Source organism: Pipistrellus kuhlii, unplaced genomic scaffold, assembly GCF_014108245.1.
Source record: "Pipistrellus kuhlii isolate mPipKuh1 unplaced genomic scaffold, mPipKuh1.p scaffold_m20_p_1, whole genome shotgun sequence".
Lineage (NCBI taxonomy): Eukaryota > Metazoa > Chordata > Mammalia > Chiroptera > Vespertilionidae > Pipistrellus > Pipistrellus kuhlii.
In genome coordinates, this window is record NW_023425404.1 from 52957644 (window position 1) to 52981656 (window position 24013).

General features: G+C 51.1%; 1 protein-coding gene across 5 annotated transcripts; it reads right to left on the bottom strand.

Moving 5' to 3' along the window:
- Positions 1-1742: 1742 nt before the first annotated feature.
- Positions 1743-13964, bottom strand: SPINT1 (serine peptidase inhibitor, Kunitz type 1). 5 transcript variants are annotated; one of them, XM_036445797.2, is made up of 11 exons: positions 13772-13961; positions 12987-13526; positions 5740-5867; positions 5399-5537; positions 5144-5314; positions 4953-4979; positions 4490-4615; positions 4323-4373; positions 3000-3170; positions 2745-2792; positions 1743-2362 (listed from the first exon to the last, which is right to left on the bottom strand). In XM_036445797.2, exons 2-11 carry the CDS (start codon positions 13441-13443, stop codon positions 2145-2147), a joined length of 1536 nt encoding a protein of 511 aa, XP_036301690.1. In that variant the 5' UTR covers positions 13444-13526; positions 13772-13961; the 3' UTR covers positions 1743-2144. The 5 variants fall into 5 exon arrangements, with proteins under 5 accessions (XP_036301690.1, XP_036301683.1, XP_036301673.1 ...); XM_036445790.2 differs by having other exon boundaries at positions 13698-13961; XM_036445780.2 differs by having other exon boundaries at positions 5096-5314; positions 13772-13960.
- Positions 13965-24013: the final 10049 nt, after the last annotated feature.

Below are 24013 nucleotides of genomic sequence, written 5' to 3' on the forward strand. Positions count from 1 at the left end.
ACAGAGTTTAAGGAGTCATTAATCACCTCAGCCCTCGAAATGCTTTTTGGAATAATAGGAGTTGATTAATGCTGGGCCTTGAAGGATGGATGAGTGGCTGGCAAATTTGGAAACAAAAATGCAGTGCCCCGTGAGAGGGGACGAGCCAACCCTCTGCCATCCACTCCGTGTAGCGCAGCCCAGTTACTACGGTCATGGGCCGAGGGGAGACTCAGACCACTAAGACGCCATCTGTGTCTCAAGGAGCTAAACCCAGTGGGAAGACAATAAGCTTCGGAAAGGGAAAGGGGGTGCTCTGAGCTCAGGGTCCTGTTAGCAGACATAGGGGTGTGAAGCAGGGATGTCACCCACTGACTGTGAGCAGGAGGATTTCAGGAATAACTTGAGTTTAGGCTGAAAGACGAGAAAGGGGGAGGTGGTCCAGGCTGAGCACAATAGGCACACACAAAAAACAGAAAGTTCCCCATCCTGAGGAGCTAGGACCCTTTGTTTCTTGACCTGGGTGTTTATCTTCTGGATGTGCACAGCTATGGAAACCCAGAGCTGTGCACTTGTGACATGCATATCCACCTGGGTCAGACTCCAGCTGTTTAAAATTAGCCTCCAACCTCTCGCATTGCCATTTTACTCTTTTGTAGACCACTTACCGCAATCTGAGTCTCCCTTTTGTAAGAGTAGGCTCTGGAGCCAGTTAGGGTTTAAATCCAGTCTCCCTGTACCAGCTCTAAGACTTTGAGAACTTTGCTGTCAGTTTCCTCACTTGTGAAATGGGAATTATAGTACCTGTACAGTATTACAGGATTGTGTGCCGAGACAGTAACTTGAGATGCGTAAAGCATTTACATAGTGCTTTGTGTGTGACAAGACAGAATTCCTAATGACTGGCGATACCTAGCACATAGGGGCTTAATTTGTTGAAAAGAATAAACGAATTAAAAGCATGCCTTGCTTTTTGCACCAAGATGTGGCTCAAACAAAGGGAGACAGGGTGTGGGTGCGACTGGAGCACAACTAAAGCTCCTGGGTGGGAGTCCAGAGTCTGGGGAGCACTCTGCTCCTGGGAAGCCAAGGCTCCTGTGGGTGGAGGGGACAGTGGTGACCCGGGCCAGGTGGGACCCCTGTCCTAGGCCCCACAAAAAGGGCAGTGAAGACCCAGGGCTCGTCTGTGTGCCCACCCTCCCTGTCTTCAACTGCACACTGCAGTGAAGACCTGCCCCAGGATCAAACCAGGAGGAAATACCGCAGGGCAGCACTGCGGCTTCCCTGGGCCCCCTCCTCCCATGGCCCTCACCCCGCCCCTCTGGTGGTCAAACTTGGCACTTCTCCCCACCCTCAGGTGCTGGTGCAGTTTCGGGAAGGGTGGAAACCTGCTCAACAGGGTGGCCAGAGCCTGAACCGGTTGGACTGGGCGGTCACATCTCCCCCCAGCAGCCCTGTCCCTCTCCGGGCCAGAGAGAGAGGCAGAAGCCCCACGGAACAAACGTCTTTATTACACTCGGTGCGCTGGGCCTGTGGGAGGTGGGGGCGCGGAGGGGGTGGTGCCAGGGAGGCCTGGGGAGAGCAGGGAGCTGGAGCAGCTCTGGCTCCATGCGCTAGGTCAGGCCGAGTTGGGACTCACTCTTGGGGGAAGGGAAGAGGCAGCAGCGGCCAGCTGGCCACTTTTCACTCCTTTCATTCCAACTCCCCCCCACCCACCCCACCCCCACCCCCCCGCCCCGGGCATTAAATAAAAAGCAACTCTGTACAGCACAGAATTCATAGGAGGTCCTTCCCCAGCTCTGCACGGTGCAGAGTGGGAGGAGTGGTGCTGGAGGACAGGGTTGGGCCTCCAGCTTCTGGCGCCGCCCAGTCCCCTCCCCAACACCACGGTGTGGGGCAGGCAGCTTTGGGCAGGAAACAGGCCTCCAACTTCCTCTGAAATCCAAGGTCAGCTGGTCCATCTGTGGGACTCCTGGCTCCAAGGCTTTCTTTCCTTTCAGACACGGAGCCTTCTGGCTCAGACACCTCTGACAGGCCTCTGAGGCGGAGGCCTGAGAAGCAGCAGGCAGGGTCTGGCCCCAAAGTCTTTCCCAGCCCAGGCCTCCTCCTTGGCGAGGAGGAAGCGGGGTCAGGTGAGCGCTGGCGAGAGCCGGTGAGGGCCCAGCTCAGAGGGGCCGGGTGGTGTGGTTGTAGACCAGGTGCTCGGTGTCCTCTGTGGTGGAGACGGTGGAGCTGGCGGGGGTGGGGGGCTGGGGGTTGCGGTGGCCGTGGCGGTAGCTATGGAAGCCCTTCCTCTGGTTCTTGAAGAAGCAGTACCCCAGGATGGCCACCACCACCACGATGCAGGCGGCCAGGAACACCGCAACGGCCACTTCCGCGGAGCCTAGGGCAAGACAGGACAGAACGAAGAGCCCCTGGGACCGGCTCAGTTCTGTGCCCACCCCCGCTCTGAGGACCAAGTCAGATGAACGGCCCTATGGGGAGCTCAGTGGGACGGATTCTGATGGGGCCCCGGGTCTCAGCTCCAAGCTGCTCTGTCTGCAGGGAGCTTGGAGAAAGGCCTGGGACTGACGGCAAACATCTACACACTCTCCACGGTGCTTGCCCCCCTGCTATGGTAGGTACGACTATAGCTTGTGACACTCTGTCCCTCTAGCCAACCTCAGGGTCCTTCTCAGCACAGGCTTTGGCAGTCACAACCAATCGTACGCAGTTGGTGCTTGAGTTGATACTACTCATTGGTAATAGGGCAGACCCAGACTTACCTTCGTTGGGAATGGGGGCTTCCCGCCGCAGACCAAACACATCCTTCTCTGCAGCATGATGGGGGAGAGACAAGTCAACAGGAGGGGCTGGTGCTCAGCGGCTGCACAGCACCCAACGCCCCACTGCCATCCTCTCCCCCCCATTTCCAGGTGCTCCGAGACGCGGAGTGACCAGCCCAGGCTTTGGGACAGAGCACAGCGCTCCAGCTAAGCCTTTCCCCTCCCCATCTTCCATCTGCCCACCGCCCCGCTCACTGGAGATGCCGTGACAGGACTCCAGACACTGCTGCTCCTCCTCAAAGTTGTTCTTGTTGCCGTAACAACCGCCGTAGGTAAAGCGGGCGCAGCGTTCGCTGAAGGGGTTGTAGTACCAGCGAGGGATGTTCTCCTTGCAGAGGCCCGTGTCGGGCAGGTCCACGCAGTGCCCTGGGAGGTGAGGGGCAGGCAAAGGGCACTGAGCAAGCCCTCTACCAGGCTCTATGTAGCTGCTGCCCGCCACCTCCCAACCCACATCAGACTGAGGAAGGCTGTGGCTCTGTGAGGGTGTCCGGGGCCCCAGAAACATCTGGCCCATGTGCAGAATTGCCAGAAGCCAGAAAGACATGTTATGGACAATAATTATAGGCCCAGAAGTAAACTACCCTGACTCACATAATTATCCCTTTTTCAATCTTTCAGCTTTTCTGATTGTGTCAAGGTCTTGGTTTTCTCTCTAATACTGATGATGGTCTACCTTTTAACAAAAGTGGCTGAGGGCCTAAGCCTTGGCAGACACCCATGTCCAGCTAAAATTTATTAATGTTGTCTTATTATACTTATTTTAATAGTCAGTCTCAAGTTTTGGTATGTAATAGTGAATTTCCATTTATGGTAGTGATGTAAAATTTCCTTTTTAATACATTAATTTAAAAGAGTAATTGAATAATAACAATATTTTTTAAAATATATTTTATTGATTTTTTTTACAGAGAGGAAGAATCATCGATCAGCTGCCTCTTGCACAGCCCCTACTAGGGATGTGCCCGCAACCAAGGTACATGCCCTTGACTGGAATCGAATCCAGGACCCCTCAGTCCGCAGGCCGACACTCTATCCACTGAGCCAAACCGGTTTCGGCTGGATAATAAAAATATTAAGTAAATACTACCTCAGTGATCTGTAGGCATGGCTACATTTCTGAAGGTGTTAAGAGGCTGGTGTGGGTCAATGGTTGAGTGTCAACCTATGAACCAGGAGGTCACCATTCAATTCCTGGTCAGGGCACATGCCCACCTGCCCACATGCCCAGGTTGCGGGCTTGATCCCCGGTAGGAGGCAGCCGATCAATGATTCTCTCTCATCATTGATGTTTCTTTCTTTCCTCTCCCTTCCTCTCTGAAATCAATAAGAACATTAAAGAAAGAAAAAGAAAAAAGAGGCTGATTATACTTAGGAAACAGCCAAAGAAGAGAGCTGGAAGCCCGCCCTGGCTGTTCTGCCCAGAGCCCGGCACACACAGCAGGCCTTTGGCACGGGGACAGAACGAGTGAGGCGGCAGTGCCAGCATCTGCCCTCACCCGGAGGATCTGGGGGCCTCACCTTTGTCACTGGGGAAACGGAAGCTCTGAAGCTCCTCGAAGCCACTGGTGTCTGCAAAAACGAAAGCTCAGAGGCACAGCCCCCACAGCGGTCTCCCAGGGATGCAGGGTAAATTGTCAGGACCTCCCTCCCTGCTGCCCACCACTCCTCCGCCTCCCAGGCCTTACATTCTTCACAGGTGGCCTCGTCGGAGGCGTCAGAGCAATCGGCCGTGCCATCACACTCCAAATAGCTGTCGATGCAGCAGCCATTTCTGCAGCGGAACTCGGAGGAGGGACAGGTGTCAGAGCACACTGAGTGGGGGAGGAATCAGCGGGGGGTGAGGTCACGCTCCAGCAGAGGCCAGCAAGTACCAAGGGCCCATCCTCTACCTGGCCCTGTCTGCCCCAGCATAGAATCACGACACGCCCACTGTTTCCCCACCTGTCCCCCATGAACCCTTCCTCACACACACAGGGCAGATCCTGACAGGAGGATGCTAGGCTGCAAAAGGTGGGGTGCTTATGCTCTGTCCACTTACTATGGGGGAAGGAATGGGTTGGGCAAAAGCAGCTTGGTCAAGGGCGTGGACATGATATGGGCTGGAGATCTGGCAGGAGTGAGGGGACTAGGGAAAGGAGCAAAGCCTACCTGAATGGCGCCTTTCCGTGGAGGAACCTGGGAAAGAGAAAACAAAGAAGTGAGAGGAGATAGGCAGGGATGAGCTGATGGGGGGCCTGGGAATGGGGGACTCTCCTCCCCACCTCCCTGACTAGGGAAGAGAGACCACCTACCTTGAGGGAAAGTCACCTGAGCCCCAAAGCCTCCATGCAAAGGCCCACCTTGTACGTCGCGGCAGGCTAGCTTGCACTCTTCCTCCCGGAGGTAATTGTTCTTGTTGCCCAAGCAACCTCCATACACGAAACTCTTGCAGATCTGTTCTTTGGGGTCATAGTACCAGCGGGGGAAGGAACCACGGCAGCGGCCCACCTTTTTGGTTACGAGGCAGTATTCTGTGGGGAGGAGAGCTTGTGAGGGGGCCGAGGGGCCAATCAACAGATGGGGCGGCTCTAGATGCTGCCTACCCACCCCCTCACCTTCCGTCTGCTTGGCGGAGAGAACGGTGACGGTGATGTTGGCCGTGCTCTCTGGCTGGTCAGAGCTGTCCAATGTCAGCTGGAACAGGTAGGTGCCTTCCTTGAGTCCCCACAGCTCCACCTGGTCCGGATCTTTCCTCTACACATACCAGAGTGGCCATCAGGCTGGGACCCCTGATACCTTTGGGCTCCTCCGGGCCCTCCCAGCCACCACCCCAGGCAAACAGAGGGACCTGCTATCAGATGTATCCTCAGCATCTATCCACCTTGGCCTATGGCCCCGGAGAGAAAGGGGGCCCCGGAGAGCTGGGTGCAACCAGGGAGCCAGACCAATGTCTCACCTCTACCCTGACGTCCGGGTCACCCTGCAGCAGGCGCCAGTCTGTGTTCTCCACACCATTCAGCAGCAGGGGTTCCTGGGGCTGTACCTTCAAGTCTATGCCTGCCCAGATCCTGGGGATCCTGGATCCTAGGGGGAAGTGGGGGGGGGGGGGGGTAGGTCAACTCTCACTGAACGGACCAGATCTCTCCTGGGGATGAGGAGCTCTATGGGCCATACCTAGACCAACCTAGGACTCAGCAACCAGCATGGGGCACAGGTGGGAACCCACAAATAAACCATCTTCTTTTTTAATTTATTAATATTTTTCTTTATTGATTTCAGAGGGGAAGGGAGAGGGACAGAGAGATAGAAACATCAATGATGAGAGAGAATCATTGATCGGTTGCCTCCTGCACATTCCTTATTGGGGATCGAGCCCACAACCCGGGCATATGAGCTTGACCGGAATCAAACCTGGGACCCTTCAGTCCGCAGGCCGATGCTCTATCCACTGAGCCAAACCGGCTAGGGCTAAACCATCTTCTTGCTCTCCATTTATACTTATTATGTCTTTGGTATATTAAAGACATTTTTATGTTGTAAGATTTACTTTCTGAAGCAAATTACTATACAACATGTGCCATCTGATCCCATTTAAAAAAAAATTTCTAGGGGAGGTTTAGTCCTATCTTCTACATTAAGTAGGTCTTGTGCTGACTGCTTAAAAAAGTTAAAGTGCCCTAGCCGACTTGGCTCAGTGGGTTGAGTGTTGGCCTGTGGACTGAAAGGTCCTGGGTTCAATTCCAGTCAAGGACACATGCCTGGATTGCGGGCTGGATCCCCAGTGTGGAGTGTGCAGGAGGCAGCCGATCAATGATTCTCTCTCATCACTGATGTTTCTCTTTCTCTCTTTCTCCTTCTCCCTTCCTCTCTGAAATCAATGAAAATACATATTTTTTAAAAAGTTAAAGCAACAATAATTTTGAGAAGCCAAGTAAGTAAATGTAGAGTTAACATCCATCATCCCCTCTGCTGACAGAGACCCTACACACAGAGTCCCCAGGCAGCAATGTGACCAGTCTTGGTGTCCGGGGAGAGCGGCCACAGGAAGAGGGTGCCTCTGCCACCTCAGACAGACCTGCCTCCAGGTATGAGAGGGCCCAAGGGAACCAGGCCCTCCCTCAACCTGACAGTGGCTGCGTCTGAGACCTCCCCGGAGCTGGAGAGAGACACAAAGCACAAAGCAGGACTCCTGCCTGTCATAGGCTGGATGGTGGCCCCCCAACGACCCCATGTCTAACCTCCTGAACTCATGAATGTGAACTTATTTGGAAAAAGGGTCTTTGCAGAAGTAATCAAGTTAAGCATTTCCACATTGGTCACCCCGGATTAGCCAAAGACAAGTGTCTGTAAAAGAGAGGCTAGCCCGGCCGGTGTGGCTCAGTGGTTGAGCATCGACCTATGAACCAGGAGGTCACAGTTTGATTTCCAGTCGGGGCACATGCTGGGTTGCGAGCTTGATCCCCAGTAACGGGCATGCAGGAGGCAGATGACCAATGATTTTCTCTCATCATTGGTTCTATCTCTCTCTCTCTCGCTCCCTTCCTCTCCAAAATCAATAAAAATGTATTTTTTTTTTTTAAAGAACAGTTTCTATTCTAGTATACCTTAAAAAAAAAAAAAAAAAAAAAAAAAGACAGGCTAGGAGAACATGGAGTGAGGAAGAAAGGGCTGTGTGAAGGCAGAGGCAGAGACCGGAGTTATGGAGCACAAGCCAAGGAAGCCCTGGTGCCACCAGAAACTGGAAGAGGCAAAGACGGACCCTCTTCCAGGGTTGTCAGAGGGAGCAGAGAACCTGCCAGCACCTTGATTTTGAACTTCTGGCCTCCAGGACTGTGAGACAACAAAGTTCTGTGATTTTAAGACACCCAGTTTGTAAAACGTTGTTTCAGCAGCCACAGGAAATCAGTCCTGTCTTTGAACGCCTTGCAGCCCAGTGAGGCAGGTAAGACCCAAGCACACGAAGCTGTCTGGGAGAAAAGACCCAACAAGATGCAGCCACAGGAAGTGTGTACGCAGGATAAGGAAGTGGATGGACACCCAGAGAAGGGAGAGGCTCTGAAAGACCGGAAGAAGAAGAAAAGTATTTTTGGCCCTCACTGGTTTGGCTAAGTGGACTGTGGGCTGAGGGGTCCCAGGTGAGGTTCCGGTCCAGGGCACATGCCTGGGTGGCAGGCTTGGTCCCCAATGGGGGGTGTGCGGGAAGCAGCTGATCAATGATTCTCTATTATTGATGTTTCTCTCTCTGTCCCTCTCCATTCCTCTCTGAAATCAATAAAAATATATAATAATAAAAAAAAGTCTTTTTGGAGAAGGGAGAAAGAATGTATTGATTCTTTTATTTTTGTTTTTATTTGTTTGGTTGTGGGAAAGAATGTGCTATGTTGTTGATGTGAGGGGCTTGCCTGGATAGTGTGGCTCAGCCATTGAGTGTCGACCTATGAACAGAAGGTCATGGGTTGCAGGCAGGGACCCCAGTAGAGGACCTGCAGGAGGTACCAATCGATGATTCTCTGTCATCATTTATGTTTTTATCTCCCTCTCCCTTTCTCTCTCTGAAATCAATTAAAACAAAGCACAAAAACTGTTTTAAAACAAGAAAACGTGAGGGGCCCAAGCAAGGAGCTGGGGATTCGCAAGGCTGGTAGCATGACATGAAAGAGACTGGCTGGCCTGGACAGACCTCAAAGGGCCTTGAATACCGGCCCAGGGCATGTGGACGCAGGAGGAGTGACATTTGAATGTTTAACAGCTGGTGGTACAGGAGGGACACTGGCTGCAAGAGAGGGGCAAGAGTCCTAGAAGCCCTGGCTGCAGCAGACACTGACCGAGATGCCTGGTGGACACCCGGGAGGGCTAAGGTAGGGCCATGGGCCGGGGGCCTGGGGAGCAGGGACCCCTGTCTGCCAGCTGTCTGAACTAGGAGGCTGGCGAGTGGGCCAGTGCAGTGGGTGAGGGCAGATGCAATGAGAGTGGCCTGAATTAGGGAGAGCTAAGGGAATGGAAAGGAGGATGTCAGCATCAGTGTTGGGTGTGTCTGACAGGTGCTGGGAATGGAGAGGAAGAGTAAGGCAGAGGGAAATCAGATATAGAGGAAATGTGTGCATTCAGTCACAGGGAATTTAAATTTGAGGGAGGTAAGACCAGCCAGAAGGGAGGGACACAGTGGGAGCTCCAGAGAAGCCACGGTTGGAAACAAATCTGGAGTCGTCATCATTAGCAAAGCTGCCACGCTGGGTACTTCCCCTGCATCAGCTACCACACGAGTAGGCAAACGAGGCCTGCAAACCAAATCCAGCCCACCACCTACTACATTCCAAATGGTTGAAAAAAATAAAAAGAATAATATTTTGTGACATGAAAAGTACATCAAATTTGTGTCAGAACCAGCATCGCCTACTCAGTTACACATTGTGGATGGCTGCTTTCACCTTACAACAGCAGAGTTGAATATTGCAACAGAGACTGCATGGTCCACAAAGCATAAGACATTTACTATTACTATTTGGAAGCTCATAGAAAGTTTGCTCACCCCTGATCTACATCACCCACCTTCCTAAACAACCTGCTACAACTACATTCTTTTTTTAAAAAACATTTTTTTTTAATTGATTTCAGAGAAGAAGGGAAAGGGAGAGAGAGAAACATCAATGATGAGAGAGAACCATTGTTCGGCTGCCTCCTGCATACCCCTTACTGGGGACTGAGCCCGCAACTTGGGCATAAGCCCTGACCGGGAATCGATCATAGCCTGGTTCATAGGTCGATGCTCAACCGCTGAGCCATGCCAGCTGGGCTGCAACTGCATTCTTATCCCTCCTTCCAGAGGAGAAAACTGGCACCAAAGAGGTTAAATGCCTGGCCCAGGGTTGTTCAGATTCTATATGGCAGAGCTGGGATTTGAACCCTGTTCTATCTGATTCCATAGCTCATTCTTTTTCCAAAATGCCATATTGCAGGCCACTCACTTGCTTAGCGGTGTACTTTTGATTGCTTTTATAATCTTGGGATTTTTGTTTTCAGTTTAGGTAATAGGGATACATGACGTAAAATTCAAAAGTACAAAAGGATAGTGAGCATTAAGTTCCCTCTTCTCCTAAATGCCCAGGTTCTTTCCAGAGACATCTACTCTTGCTAGTTTGTGTGGGTGTGACTATCAACAGAGATGACATTGAACCCATAAGCATACAACATAGTATTTTTTTAGTTGCATATACTCATATAAATATACCATAATATTTAACCAGTCCATCAGTCTCCTCTTGATTTAGTTTTCCCTCCTTCCTTTCCTTCTTTTTTTAAAAAAAACATTTCTTTATTGATTTCAGAGAGGAAGGGAGAAGGAGAGATCGAAACATCAATGATGAGAGAGAATCATTATTGGCTGTCTCCTCCACGCCCCCTACTGGGGATCGAGCTCGCAACCCAGGCATGTGTCCTGACCAGGAATCGAACCCGGGACCCTTCAGTCCACAGGCTGATGCTTTATCCAGTGAGCCTTCCCTTCCTTCTCTACTAACAACCAAGCCATGCTGCCTCGGGATTTATTATTACTATTATTAATATATCACCACAGTTCTCAATTGCAGGACGTGTTGGCAAACACTGTGACCTTTCATAAACAATGCTACAGTGAACACCTGGCTGGTGAGTTGTGCTACACACGCAGAATACAGCCACAGAATGAAAAGAGGAACTGTCTGTGGGTAACAGGCATGTACAGTTTTTGTGGACATTGCCAAACTGCCTCCCCGGGGATCTACAGAGGGCACGTCCAATGTCAGAGGGAGATGGAAGGGAGAAGAGAAGATAGAGAAATAAGAACAGCGGGCTGGAGGCTGAGTCACAGGGACACTTCAGAGGAGACCTCTGAGAGACAAAGCAAAGGGGGCAGTGCCTGGAAGGAGCCATTCCTCCCTCCTTGCGCTTCTCATTGAGTAACAGGCTACCTAAAAGGGAAAGAAGACAGACTATGGGCAGTCTCCCTGGCAGGCAGACAGGCTAGCCCCACCGGCACCCAAGGTGGAAGTGGCAGGCAGAGCGATGTGTCAGACTTGGGGCCAAATCAACCATGTCCACCCCCACACAGCTGGCTGTCTCCAAGCCCCAGTGCCCAGGAGCAAGGGGCAGATGACCTGTCCTACCACTCCCTCCTTCCCAGCCCAAGAGAGCAAAGGGCCAGAGTGGTAATAAAGCCAGCCCTGCCTTCAGCTGCCTGCCCGGGGACATCTCCGGGCAAACAGACTCCACCTCCTAAGCCCCTCCTCCCAGGGGAAGGGGGAGAAGGCAGGAGAGGAAGGAGCAAGGTGCTCAGGCGGCCACAGGAATCTGGACTGGACTGGACTGGCCCGACCACAGGAAGAAAGGGGAACAACAAACCCATCCTGGGGAGGATTTCTCTACCTCACACAGGAACCAAAGGTTTAAAGTCCTAAGCACCAGCCCCTCTTGCCTGACAAAGAGGCTTTCTCCGGCGCTGACCCACCTCCAGCCTCTCTAACTGGACTCAGCGGAGTATGGGCTCCTTGGCACCACACAGCTTCCCCCACTCCCCAAAACACTGCAACACCCTGAAAACGGCCTGGGGCTCACACCCAGTCCAAGCCCTACCCAGCTCCCTCAGCGCCAAGGAAATTCCCACTCCATCCTGTCTTGTGCCAACCAGGCCAGTTTGGGGTGGGAAAGTTTCCCGATGAGAATGGCTGGTTCCAAGACCACGTGGCCCGGTCCAGCGCAGCCCCCGGACCGGACTCCGGGGTTCCAGGCGCTGGCCTCGGAGGGGACTCCCAAGGGTGCCACTGGCAGCGCAGGTCAATTAGAGTCATCACCGCCTACACTCTGCCACTTCCTTGTGGAACAGGCTCAGTCCAGGCCCAGGCATGGTGCCCCCTCCTGGAATCCCCACCCGAGACCCAGGAGAGCTCCTTGAAGGGCAGGGGGAAGAGTGGGCCCGTAACCCGGAGAGAGAATAGACCCGAAAAGGGCTGGAGAGGACAGTCGCTCTCCGCTTCCCAGAACTGAGGTCACCCCAGACTCAGCCTTGGGCCCGGGCTGTTACCCCCAGGCTGTTCCTTCCAGAGGGCGGCCTTGTGTGAAAAACAGCGCAGACTTTCGGAGGTCCTGCCTGAGTCCCAGGCCTACCATTCATGGGCACATTGTTTACCACGGGAGCCAGTTTCCTAATCTGAAAAGTGGGGCGACTCCTAACAGCCCCCTTTTCAGAGGGGGCTGTCAGGAGGCTTCGGGGAGAGGGTGAGTGGCACAGCCATGAGAAAGCTGTAAAGTGCTAACAGAGGTCATCAGCTGTGACCCATCCCTGCCCCGGAGCCAGAACAGCAGGTGGAGCGGTGGGGAGTGAAGGTCTCTGGAGGGGCCCTGATCTCAGTAATTGCTCAGTCCCAGGAAGAAAGAGGAGGAGCCCCGGCCCCCTTTGCCTTTATCCCCGGAAGTAAACAAGGGGAGCAGAAGGCTTGGTACCGGATCCTAAGGCAGGGAGAGAGAGCCCGGCCTGGCTCACGCACACACCTGCCGGGACAGCTGACATCCCTGCCCTACCAGGTATACATACTGATGAACTGACTCACCCACAGCCCTTCTCACTCCCACCCCAGAGCTTCTGGCTGCTATGCCCTCTCCCCCTCCCTTTTTGGGTCAACTAGACTTGTTCGTAGTGACTGTGGTCAGCAGCTTCCCCCAGACCACCAAAGGCCAATAGGTGGGGGACAGGGTGCAGAGGTGCTAACCAGTCCCCAGCCCATCCTCGGAGGAGGATTCTCTCCCCCATCAGGCGCACCTGGTGCCTCAGAGCGTGCAGGGTCCGGGGCTGCCTGGCCCCGGGGGTGCCCTCTAGTCATCCGGAGGCCTCCAGGCAGCTCACTCCCCGACTCAGCAGCATATCAGAGCCAGAAACCGAGAATCGGAGGAGCTGCCTCCTCCATCCCAAACACACTGCCCAGAGCGCCAGCCCACTCAACCCCCTCCATCCAGGCGCGGGTCCCGGCTTTGGGATGTCAGCCCTCCTCTCTCATCTTTGTTTACTGTGCATACTGCCTACGTCTAAGGGGGGGTGGGGGGGTGGGCTAGATGAAACTCTTCTCAGTAACCCCTCCCTGAAGCTCCCTCTCCCAGGACCCCACAGCCGTCTCCCTTTCGGGGTCTCCCTCAATCCATCCATCGCCACCCCCACCCCCCCCACCCCCGTCTTACCTCCAAAGCCCTGAGTCCGCAGCTCCCGGTAGGAGCGGTATACCTCCCTCGTGAGGTAGTTGACGAAGCCCTCCTTGGGCGCGAACTTGCACACGAAGTTCTGCTCGTAGAGGCAGTTGAAGAGGAAGCAGGCGGCGGCGGCGTCCTCCCCGCCGGCGGGCTGCAGCTCCACCAGCGCCAGGTTGCAGCCGCTGGCGGCGCAGCAGGCGCGCACGCAGTCCCGGCCGCGGCGCACGGCGGGCGAGCCCAGGAAGGTGGCCCCGTTGCTGACCGAGGCGTCGGTGTCGAGCACGAAAGCGGGCACCCCGGGGGTGAAGCGGTCCAGGCAGGCGGCGGCGGCGGGCAGCGCGGGGGGCGTGGGCGGCGGCCCGGCGAGGGTGCCCGCCAGGCCGAGCGCGCACAGGAGCCACAGCGCGGCCGCCGGGGCGCGGGCCCGGGAGCGAGGGCCGCCAGCCATGGCCGTCCCAGGGGCCGTCGCCGTCTCGCCCACGGGGGTCACCTTCACTGCGCTGGCCTCTGGGCTCCGAGGGCGCCGGCGACCTGAGAGAGGGGAGGAGACAGGTGGCGGCACTGGATCCGCCGGGAACCGGACCCGCCCGGGGAGCCTTCCAGGGAGGCGGTGCGGGCCGAGGAAGAGCTGGGGAGTTCGGGGCGCCCCGGACACCCGGCCGCCCACCCGCGGCCCCAACGACGGGGAAGGAGGTCGCGTACCCGGACACACGCACGAGCGGGGAACAAAGGGCCAAACATGCTCCGAGCCCGCTCCGTCTCCGGGCCCCGGTTACCTGCGCAGGTGAGCGGGGTGGGGTCGGGGCGTCAGAGGTTCCGGTCCCGACTTCCTGCGCGGCTCCGGTCGCCGCTTCCGCCCAGGTGCAGGGTTTGCGGGAGATCCGCCTTCTCCTCTCCCAAGTTTCTGGTGAAACTGAGTCAGCGCGCCGGGGCGGGGCGGACATTAACCCGGGCGCCGCCGCCCCAGCACACGCCCCACGCGCCTCGGCCGGCGCTCCCCTGCCCCGCTTCCGGTGCACCTGTCCGCGGCCCGGGTCCCCGGCCCTCCCCCGCAGCCGGGCCCCCGAGGGCCCAGCCCCGAGGCGCCCGCCCTCGACCGCGCCCCGGAGACTGCTCTACGCCGGCTCCACCGAGTCCAGCTCGCGGGGGGCGGTGGTTGCCTGCGCCCCAGAACAGCACCCCGAGCCCCAGAGGCCCAGACGCGCCAGTGAAGTGGGGCACCTGAAGGTCGGGCGCTCTGGGTGGGGCGGCTGCCTCCCGCTTCCCTGTCGGGTCTGGGTCAGCAGTCCCTCCCGCAGGCTCCAGGCTCCCGGATGGGGCGAGAGTGGAGACACAGGGGAAAGCCTGATGCAAATGACTTCGCCGTCGCCGCCGCCATCAGCCCTCGGGAAATCATATCCCTTGCCTGGCAGTGTGGGATCCCGGAATCTGTGCGGCTGCGCCACCGATGAGTGGAATCCGGGTGCCTGCACCTTGTAACCACCCTTGCCAGCCCCAGGAAGCCCTTCTTCCCCGGCTTCTCTGCTGGACCGCAGTGGTACCTTTTGTTGGAGTTTGTTTACCTTGGAGTCTGTCGGAGCTGAGTCCCTCCCTGCTGGTGCTCCCGGGTCAGCTGCTCCCCGCCTGGTGCGCAGATGCCTTCCCTGTCACTCAGGGATGCTCCTGGTCTGGAGTTGGCCACTCTCTCCCAGTGAAATGTCATCCTCGGAAGCTAGAGGTTCCAGCTCACCAAAGTGGTTGAATTAATGACCTTCACAGAACCGTGGATTCCTTTAAGCCATGCTCATTGCTTTTCCTGAATGAAGAATTCCTCTTAAAGACCGTTCTTTACAAAGCAAGATTGGTCCTATTAATTCTCTTCCAAATAAGAGACTCCACATCTTTTCATGATGACTTAACCCCCGACCCCTCCATGGGAAAATTCTTCCCAATTTGTTTTCTAGAACGGCTTTACCTACTAGGTTTTGTAGCAAAACCTTTGGTCATTTTTCTGACTGAGCTGCAACATCTCCCCGTTGTCCACATTATGGGTGGGAATCTAGGATCTGCATCCTTTTCTCTGGGTTTTCTGAGTTTTGTCACAGCTGGGTGGAAATAAAGGGTTTTATGGCTTAATTCCTATTTCCCCCCAAAACCTTATACATACAGGAATCCTAATAAGGAGATTTGACCTTATGATAATACTATATTACAACAGATTTATTATTACATCCATTATACACACCATTACAAAACCTATTTTTATCAAGCACCAACAGTGCCCAAACCCTGTTGCTCAGTATTTCTCACATATTGCCCCATACATTCAAACCAAGAAAGTAGGTACTATTTCTATCCCCATTTTCCAGATGAGCAAACAGGCTCAGACAGGTTAACTAACTTGTTAATCATGTGGCAGTTAACAGAGTGGGGACTGGAGTCCCAGCAAGCAATTCTATTGCTTCAGTGGGCTTTTCCCTATTTAGAATTCTGAGTTCAGATGGAAGTTCCACCTTCACCTTTACTGAAACACAAACTCATTTTCAAGTGGTAAGCAGCCACCAATAGATGAGAGATTTACTGTGTGCCAGGCACTGGACATCCACTGAGTGGCCAGATTATTATGATCTCTGAATGCATAATAATCCGGTTTCTCAGCGTGTGTGTGTGTGTGTGTGTGTGTGTGTGTGTGTGTGTATTAGAGGCCCGCTGTATGAATGCATGCATGGGTGAGGTCCGGCCAGCCTAGCCAGGAGCAGGGGACATGGGTGGTTGTCTAGCCTGCCTGCTGGTCAAACTCCTGATCGAGGGGAAATTTTGCATATTAGCCTTTTATTGTATAGGATATACACTGAGTGGCCAGATTATTATGTGTTTGGAGATCATAATAATCTGATCACTCAGTGTATATAATTGCTAATGCTCACACAACTCAGAATAATTTCCACTTTGCAGAGGTTTACTGACTGCCAGGTCACATGAAGAGTGGGAGGCAAGCCCGTATCGGGGTTGAGCTTGTGAGCTTCACACTTGAGACTAATGCTCTTCTCTGCCACTTACTATCGGTGTGCCTTTGTTTGCAAAATAGGGCTGCATGGGGTTATTATGAGGATTAAACGAATTAATACAAAAAAAAATGTGACACTGAGTACTCAATAAGTGCTATCTGAAAAAAGAGTCAGAGCCAGGATGTAATCCTGTCTCTCTTGCCCTGGCTGGTTTGGCTCAGTGGATGGAGCATTGGCCTGTGGACTGAGAGGTCCTGTGTTCAATTCCAGTCAAGGGCATATACCTTGGTTGCTGGCATATCCCCAGTGGGGAGTATGCAAGAGGCAGCTGAATCAATGTTTCTCTCTCATCGATGTTTCTAACTCTCTATCCCTCTCCTTTCCTCTCTGTTAAAAACATCAATAAAATATATTTAAAAAACAAAACAAACAAACAAAACTACACTCCTTCACCCTGGCTGTGGCCCAGGTGGCTGGGTGTCGGCCCACTCCCTGGTGCATCAAAAGATCCCCAGTTCCACGCCAGGCCCCGGCACATGCCTGGGTTGCAGGCTCTCCCTCTCTCTTCCTCTCACTCTAAAAATCAATAAAAAACAAAGAAACAGCCGAAATTGGTTTGGCTCAGTGGATAGAGCATCGGCCTTTGGACTGAGTGGTCCCGGGTTCAATTTCGGTCATGGGCATGTACATTGGTTGTGGGCACATCCCCAGTGGTGGGTGTGCAGGAGGCAGCTGGTCGGTGTTTCTCTCTCATCAATGTTTCTAGCTCTCTATCTCTCTCCCTTCCTCTCTGTAAAAAATCAATAAAATATATTTTTTTAAAAACAAAGAAACAAAAACACAATATTTCCCCCACTATCTTAAGCTGCTTCTGATAAAAAGAAAAACTACACATGAGAGGAAAAAAAGATGATCTAACAAAGTGGTGAAAGTAATGGCATTTGAATGGTGGAAATATGAGGTATTTCTTTTTAATTTTTAAATTATTTTCTTTTTAGTTTTTAAATTATTTTCCAAGTTCCCTTTAGTGAACATGGACTGCCTCTATAATGAAGAGAGAAATATATCATGATAACCTCCACATTCCTCCTATTTAACCCTGGAATTGCTCTGGCCTCATTGTCCCAGTCACTTTGGAGTTATCTGTACTCCTTGCCTTTCCCTGCAAACATTCAGTCAGCCCTTGGGTCCTGACAGCCTTCCCTGGTATTCGCTCACATCCACCCCTTCTTGCCTGTTGCCACTGCTGCCCTTGCTCTGGGCTCTGTGCCAGCTTCCAGATGGACCCCAGCTGCCCTGCACACTGCATACGGTTCTCTCCTCCAGCCCTGCCTTCATCTGCCCTTCACCTGTTCAGACCCTCAGGGACCTCAAGTGCCTCTGTGGCAGTGTATATAGAGCCAGCTGTTACCTGGATGGATTCATGAAGTTCTGTCTGAAGAGACAGTATCAGAACTATTGGGGGCCTTAGTTAAAAGCCTTCACCTTATCTGTAGGAAACTGAGGCCCAGAGATTTGACCATGGTTCGTTCAGAGACATACAGCAAGTACTTGGAGAGGCCAGCCCAGACTTAAGGTCTCTTGACTGCCAATCTTGGGCCCTTTCCATGATGATTATGACTTGCCTTTCTAGAGCATTTCCGGATGATATCGTTTTCTAAATCTCTATTGCAGGCCCAGGGCCAGATGTCTGGATGAATTAGCTGTTTTATTAGACAATGTGGCTCATCCCCCCTGTGAACTTGGAGAATAGAAGGCCTGCATTCCCTTTGAGATCAAATAAGTATGCCCTGGCAGGTGTGGCTTAATTGGTCAGAGCATAGTCCAGTTGTAGATTCAATTCCCAGTCAAGGCACATACCTAGGTTGGTGCATACTCCATGTTCCTCTCTCCCTTTCCTCTCTCTCTAAAATCAATAAAACCAGCCCAGCCTGCATGACACAGTGGTTGAGCGTTGACTTATGAACCAGGAGGTCACAGTTCCATTCCCACGGGTTGTGGGTTCGATCCCCAGTGTGGGGCATGCAGAAGGCAGCTGATCGATGATTCCCTTTCACCGTTGATGTTTCTATCTCCCTCTCCCTCTCCCTTCCTCTCTGAGATCAATAAAAATAAGTTAAAAAAAAATAAAAACTAGAAACATATGCCCTGGTGAGGATTAAAAAAAAGATGGTAGACCAGACCTCTCATCTTCCTGTAGGTGCAGGCTGCCCCTCCCACCAAGAGGGGGCACCTACCTTTTCTTTCCCTTTGAATCTACAACTTGCTTTGACCAATAGGACATGGTAGAAGTGGTATCACATGACTCTTAGGCTTCAGCCTTGTGGCTTCCATTTTCCCCTCTTAGAACCACGTGTGCTGTAGAGAAGTTTGACTACCCTGTAGGAGAGAGGCCACCCAAAGAGAGCGGGAGAGATTTACCAGGGAGAGAGAGGGGTCCAGCTGAAGAGCTGCATTGACACTCTTAGTCCCAGTCTAGTCACCCCAGCAGAGGTTAGCTGCACCTGCCAAACCCAGCCCAGCAGCCTTCTGGTGCGCAGGACACGCCCATCCAGCTGAGCCACACTGGCCAGGGCAAGAATTATTATTATCATAGAAAATAAATAATTATTCTAATCATAGGAAACAATTAATTTAGCAGAAATTTCTTTTGCAAACTTTTTAAAAAATACCTTTATTGATTTCAGAGAAGAAGGGGGGGAGAGAGAGAGAAAAGAGAGAGAGAGAGAGAGAGAGAGAGAGAGAGAGAGAGGAGAGAGAGAGAGAAAGAAAGAGAGAGAGAGAGAGAGAAAGAGAGAGAGAGAGAGAGACATTAATGAGGAGAGAGGATCATTGATTGGCTGCCTCCTGCATGGCCCCTATTTGCTGGGTCTATGCTCAACTGCTGAGCCACACTCAGCCAGGCTATTTGCAAACTCTTTAAAGATAATTACAAACACAAAGTATCCTTTTAAAAGTGTCCCAAATTAAATCAAAGTCACATCATCAAAGTAAAATGACAACATTAAGAAGTCATTTAGCGGAAACCAAGATGGAGGCATAGGTAAACACCTAACTGCAGCCTCACACAACAATTTAAAAAAAAAACAAAACTAAAATACAAAATGGACATTATCCAGAACTACAGGAAAGTTGACTGACTGGAAATTCTGCAATGAGAAGAAAAGAGAAATCCAGAAGGAAAATCAGAGGAGCTGTAAAAGCCTAAGGTATGGAGACACGCTGCGCGCGCGGAGAGAACAAAGCCAGGGAGGAGTGGGAGGCTGAGTGCCTGGCTGGCGTTTTCTAGCAGGAAGGAGATAAAAGCTCTGGACTGGGCTGAACCCCAGTTCTGACAGCACTGAACCCCAGTTCTGGGAGAGACCCTGGGGACCCAGACACATAAGGAGGGAGTCTGGGCTGTAAGGCGAAACCTTAGGAGAGCGGCGAACATTACGCGCAGAGGAAGGATGGTTAACTGTGCCACTGGATTGCCCTGGCGGGAAGGAGACATAAGCTCCAGACTGCTCTGAACCCCACTTCCAACTGAACTGAACCCCAGTTTCGGGCTCATTGGGGGAGAGCCTAGACTGTTTGGTAGTGGGCAAAACTCGAAGGCACCTTTCTCACAAGGTGCTTGCAGCAAGTACCGAAGGACTGAAGAACACTGAGACTCAGGAGCCGCATAGGGCGTGGGTGAGAAGCCAAGGTTGTAGGCTCCACGCTAAAACTCCTCTCCATCCAAGCTGAACAGAGACTTTTAAGGCTACCAACTCAGGGAAGCTGCGAAAATGCTGAGACAAGGAAACAGATCAGAAACGAAAGAAATGTAGGACAAAAAGCGACTGGATATAGAGTTCAAAACCACGCTTATAAGGTTTTTCAAGAATTTCCTAGCTGAAACGGGTTTGGCTCAGTGGTAGAGCGTCGGTCTGAGGACTGAAAGGTCCCAGGTTCAATTCCGGTGAAGGGCATAAACATTGATTGCGGGCACATCCCCGGTAGGGGGCGTGCAAGAGGCAGCTGGTCGATGTTTCTCTCTCATCGACGTTTCTAGCTCTCTATCCCTCTCTGTAAAAAAAATCAATAAAATATATTAAAAAAAAAAAGAATTTCCTAGAAAAGGCCAATAAAATAAACAAGACCTATGAGGAGATGATAAGAGATCAACTAGAAATAAAGAATACATTGTCTGAAATAAAAAATATTATACAGAGTCCTAAAAACAGAATGGAAGATCGCAAGAATCAAGTCAAAAATTTGGAACATAATGAGCCAGAAGACACTCCTCCACAGAAGCAAGAAGACAAGAGAATCCAGAAAATTGAAGATAATGTAAGAAACCTCTGGGACAACTTCAAGCGAACCAACATCAGAATTATGGGGATTCCAGAAGAAGAGAGAGAGCAAAATACCGAAAACATACTGAAAGCAATAGTGACAGAAAACTTCCCCCACCTGGTGAAAGAATTAGACTTACAAGTCCAGGAAGCACACAGAACCCCAAACAAAAGGAATCCAAAGAGGACCACACCAAGACACATCATAATTAAAATTCCAAGAGCAAAAGACAAAGAGAGAATATTAAAAGCAGCAAGAGAAAAGCAGGTAGTTACCTATAAAGGAGTACCCATACGATTGTCAGCTGATTTCTCACCAGAAACCATGCAGGCCAGACGGGAATGGCAAGAAATATTCAAGGTGATGAATAGCAAGAACCTACAGCCAAAAATACTCTACCCAACAAAGCTATCACTCAGAATTGAAGGCCAGATTAAGAGCTACACTAAAAAAAAAAAAAAAAAAAAAAAAAAAAAAAAAAAAAAAAAAAGCTAAAGGAGTTCATCACCACCAAACCAGAATTATATGAATTGCTGAAGGGGGTTCTTTCAGAAGAGAAAGTAAATAAAGATAAAAACTATGAACAACAAATATCTAACTATCAACAAGTGAATCTAAAAACCAAGGGAATTAAAAAATCTGATGAACAATATTAACTGTTGAATATAATAGAATCAGAGGTATGGAAGGGGAGTGAACAGACGATTCTTGGGGAAAAGGGGAGTGGGGGATGTGGGAAGAGACTGAACATAAACTGTGCACCTATGGATGAGGACAATGGGGGGTGGGAAAAGGGTAGAGGGTGGGGTGGAACCTGGTGGAGGGGAGCAATGGAGGGGGAAAAAATGAGGAACATTTGTAATAATATGAACAATAAAGATTTATTATTTAAAAAAAGAAGTCATTTAATTTGTAAGATTTTAAAAATATAATTTTATTGATTTCTTGGCAACATTTATCTGGTTGGGTTTCTTGCAGCTCATTCTGTTTATAGCTGCATCTGAAAAATACCGTGCTACATGTTTACATTAGGAAGAAATAACATATAGAACTGCTCAGACCCTGCGACCCTTATCCTATCTAACAATTTGATTAATCAAGCCTATTTCCTACCCCCTCCCAATTTTACACTGGCTTACCTTCATTTAGATGTTGTAACCTAGCCGGTTGCTCAGTGGTTACAGCATCAACCTTTGGACTAAGGTGTTGGGAGCTGTGGAAAATTTTAGTCCCTATGAATCAGGAAGCTTAAAACAGCCCATATCCTGGCTCTATGTCCTGTTTTTCAGCCAGTCAACCGTTGCCGGTTGAATCAGAGCCCGCGCCCCCCAAGTTAGAACACCGCCCCAGCAGTTAGCCAATCCTGTGTTGCCAGATATCTTACCACCTTGTCACTCAGTGCCTGACCAATCATACACCGCCGAATACCCCGCCGCATAGGCAGCCCCGCCCCCCTTTGTTCCTGCTGTCTATATACCGCTGCTCTGGAAATAAAATTTGAGGCTTGATCAGAACCCTGTCTTGCCTCCATTTCTCCGCGTCTCCTGTCCTCCCTCATTCCCTTCCAGGTGTCTCCTCGCTCCCATGTTGCTGTCCCGCTGGCCGGGGCAGTAAGGGTCATGGATTTGATTCAGGTCAAGGGCACATACCTCAGTTACAAGCTCAACCCCCAGCCCTGGTCAGGGAGCATGCGGGAGGCAACCAATCAATGATTCTCTCACACTGATGTTTCTCTCTCACAGTCTCTACCTCTCTAACAATCAATGGAAAAAATATCCTCGGGTAAGGACTAATAACAACAAAAAAAGATATTGTAAATTCATGAGAAAAGAACAAATTTTGTTATGGTGAAAAAAAAATCTTAGGAACCACAAATATGTATGTTTGTTTTATTTATTGGGATAATTATGTATGTTTTATTTATTGGATGTTCACATGTGAGGAAGGAAAACATTTTTGTTTATTAAAACAAATATATTCAATATTTGTAATTTGTTGCTGAGGCACGTGCCCTTGACAAGAATCAAATCCATGGCCCTTAGTCCAAAGGTTGATGCTCGAACCACGGAGTGACCGGCTAGGGTACAACATCTGCATGAAGATAAGCCAGTGTAAAATTGGGTGGGGGTAGGAAACAGGTTTTATTAATCAAATTCACTTGTGAAAGAAGTGCATTTTGGTGTATTTGGTGATAAGGCTTTTTTTTTTTCTTTTTTTGATGTTTGATCTTATGTATTTGTTCTTCTTAGAAAATCTCACTTTGACTAGACTTAGACTTAGAGGTGGAAACTCTCAGAGAGAACAGCGTCTGGCTCTTGGCAATCTGTTCCTGGCATTTTTATCTGGCTCCTTCATTCTCTCGGCCAGAAGGTGAGCATGTTCTGCGGTTTTAGTGCACCGTTTCTTCAGAGCAATACACCTGGCAGCGTTGTTGTTGCAGGACTTGTGAACTACCGTGTTTCCCCCAGAATAAAACATCCTCCAAAAATAAGACCTACTTACAGGTTTCCTTCTGAGTGAAATATAAGGCATCCCTCTGAAAATAAGGCCCCCCTAGGCTCTGTCTCAGAATGAAAATTAATTTACCTGACTGGTAAACTGGTCGCTAGGGCCGCCCTGACTCGCGTCTAGCAACCAGTGACGTTATGCGGAGTCCTGACGTCACTGCTGTGGGGAGGCAGAGCGGCGGTTGGAGTGAGCAGTGGCTTTCGAGGATGCGTGTAGAAGAACAGGAGGATTAGAGCTGACGGGATGCGGCTAAGGTGGTGAGTGCTAGTCTGTCTCTGGTAACACTACCTGATGCTCGTGGACGCCCTCATCATGACTGAAGGTTCTCAGTCAGTGGCAGACCCTGCTCCAGCCCAGATCCAGGCCACAGCAAGCCCAGTGACAGTCCCCAAGCAGGCCCCAGGGGGTAAATGTCTGATAAAGGGGTAGGGGGGATGTCTGGTGAAGGTGTTCAGTGGCACAGGAGTGGGGGGAGAGGGATCACTTAAAATGACATAGGAGGATCAGAGGGGGCAATCAAAATGACAGGAGGATCAAAAGGGGTTACTAAAATGGTAATCCCCCTTCTCATTCTCCTGTGCCAGTTTGATTCCCCCCTCTGATCCTCTCTGTGTCATTTAAGTGATCCCCCTCCCCCCACCTTGGTACCCCAATTCCTTTTTTTTTACCCCTAGAAATGAGCACAAAAAGAAAAAGCTACTCCGTGGAGTACAAGAAAGGAATCATGGAAGACTCTTGGGGCCAAAATCTTACTGCTTTCTGCAAAGAGAAGATGTTGAGTATCCGATTGGTCTGAAAATGGGGAGCAGAGTATGGTAACCTCATTGAACAAGTGGACAAGGGAAATGCTAAAAAGTGCAAGTGTGGATCAGGTCGGCAACCATTATTTTCTGAGCTGAAAGACCTGATCTGTGAATGGGTTGTTGACAGGAGAGCAAAGGCTTTGGTTGTGAATAGGGCTCAGATTCAAGAATTTGCCCTTGCAATGGCACCACAGTTTGACATAGCCCCCGAAGACTTCAAAGCATCACAACACTGGCTGGATAATTTCCTTCAGCGAAGTGAACTGTCTTTAAGAAGATCTACAACATTGGAAGATACTCAAGTTATTAAGCGAGCACTTGCATTCAAGTCCTTTATTGATGATGCTGACTTCTCTAAATACAGTCTTTCCAACATGATTGCTATGGATGAAACTGCAGT

Coding starts and splice junctions, on each gene's coding strand:
- SPINT1 (XM_036445780.2), bottom strand. CDS start 13,443: ATGGCTGGCGGCCCTCGCTCCCGGGCCCGCGCCCCGGCGGCCGCGCTG. Junction 5,538..5,739: donor ACCCGGACGTCAGGGTAGAG/GTGAGACATTGG, acceptor TGGTATGTGTAG/AGGAAAGATCCGGACCAGGT. Junction 4,616..4,952: donor CACGGAAAGGCGCCATTCAG/GTAGGCTTTGCT, acceptor TCCCCCACTCAG/TGTGCTCTGACACCTGTCCC.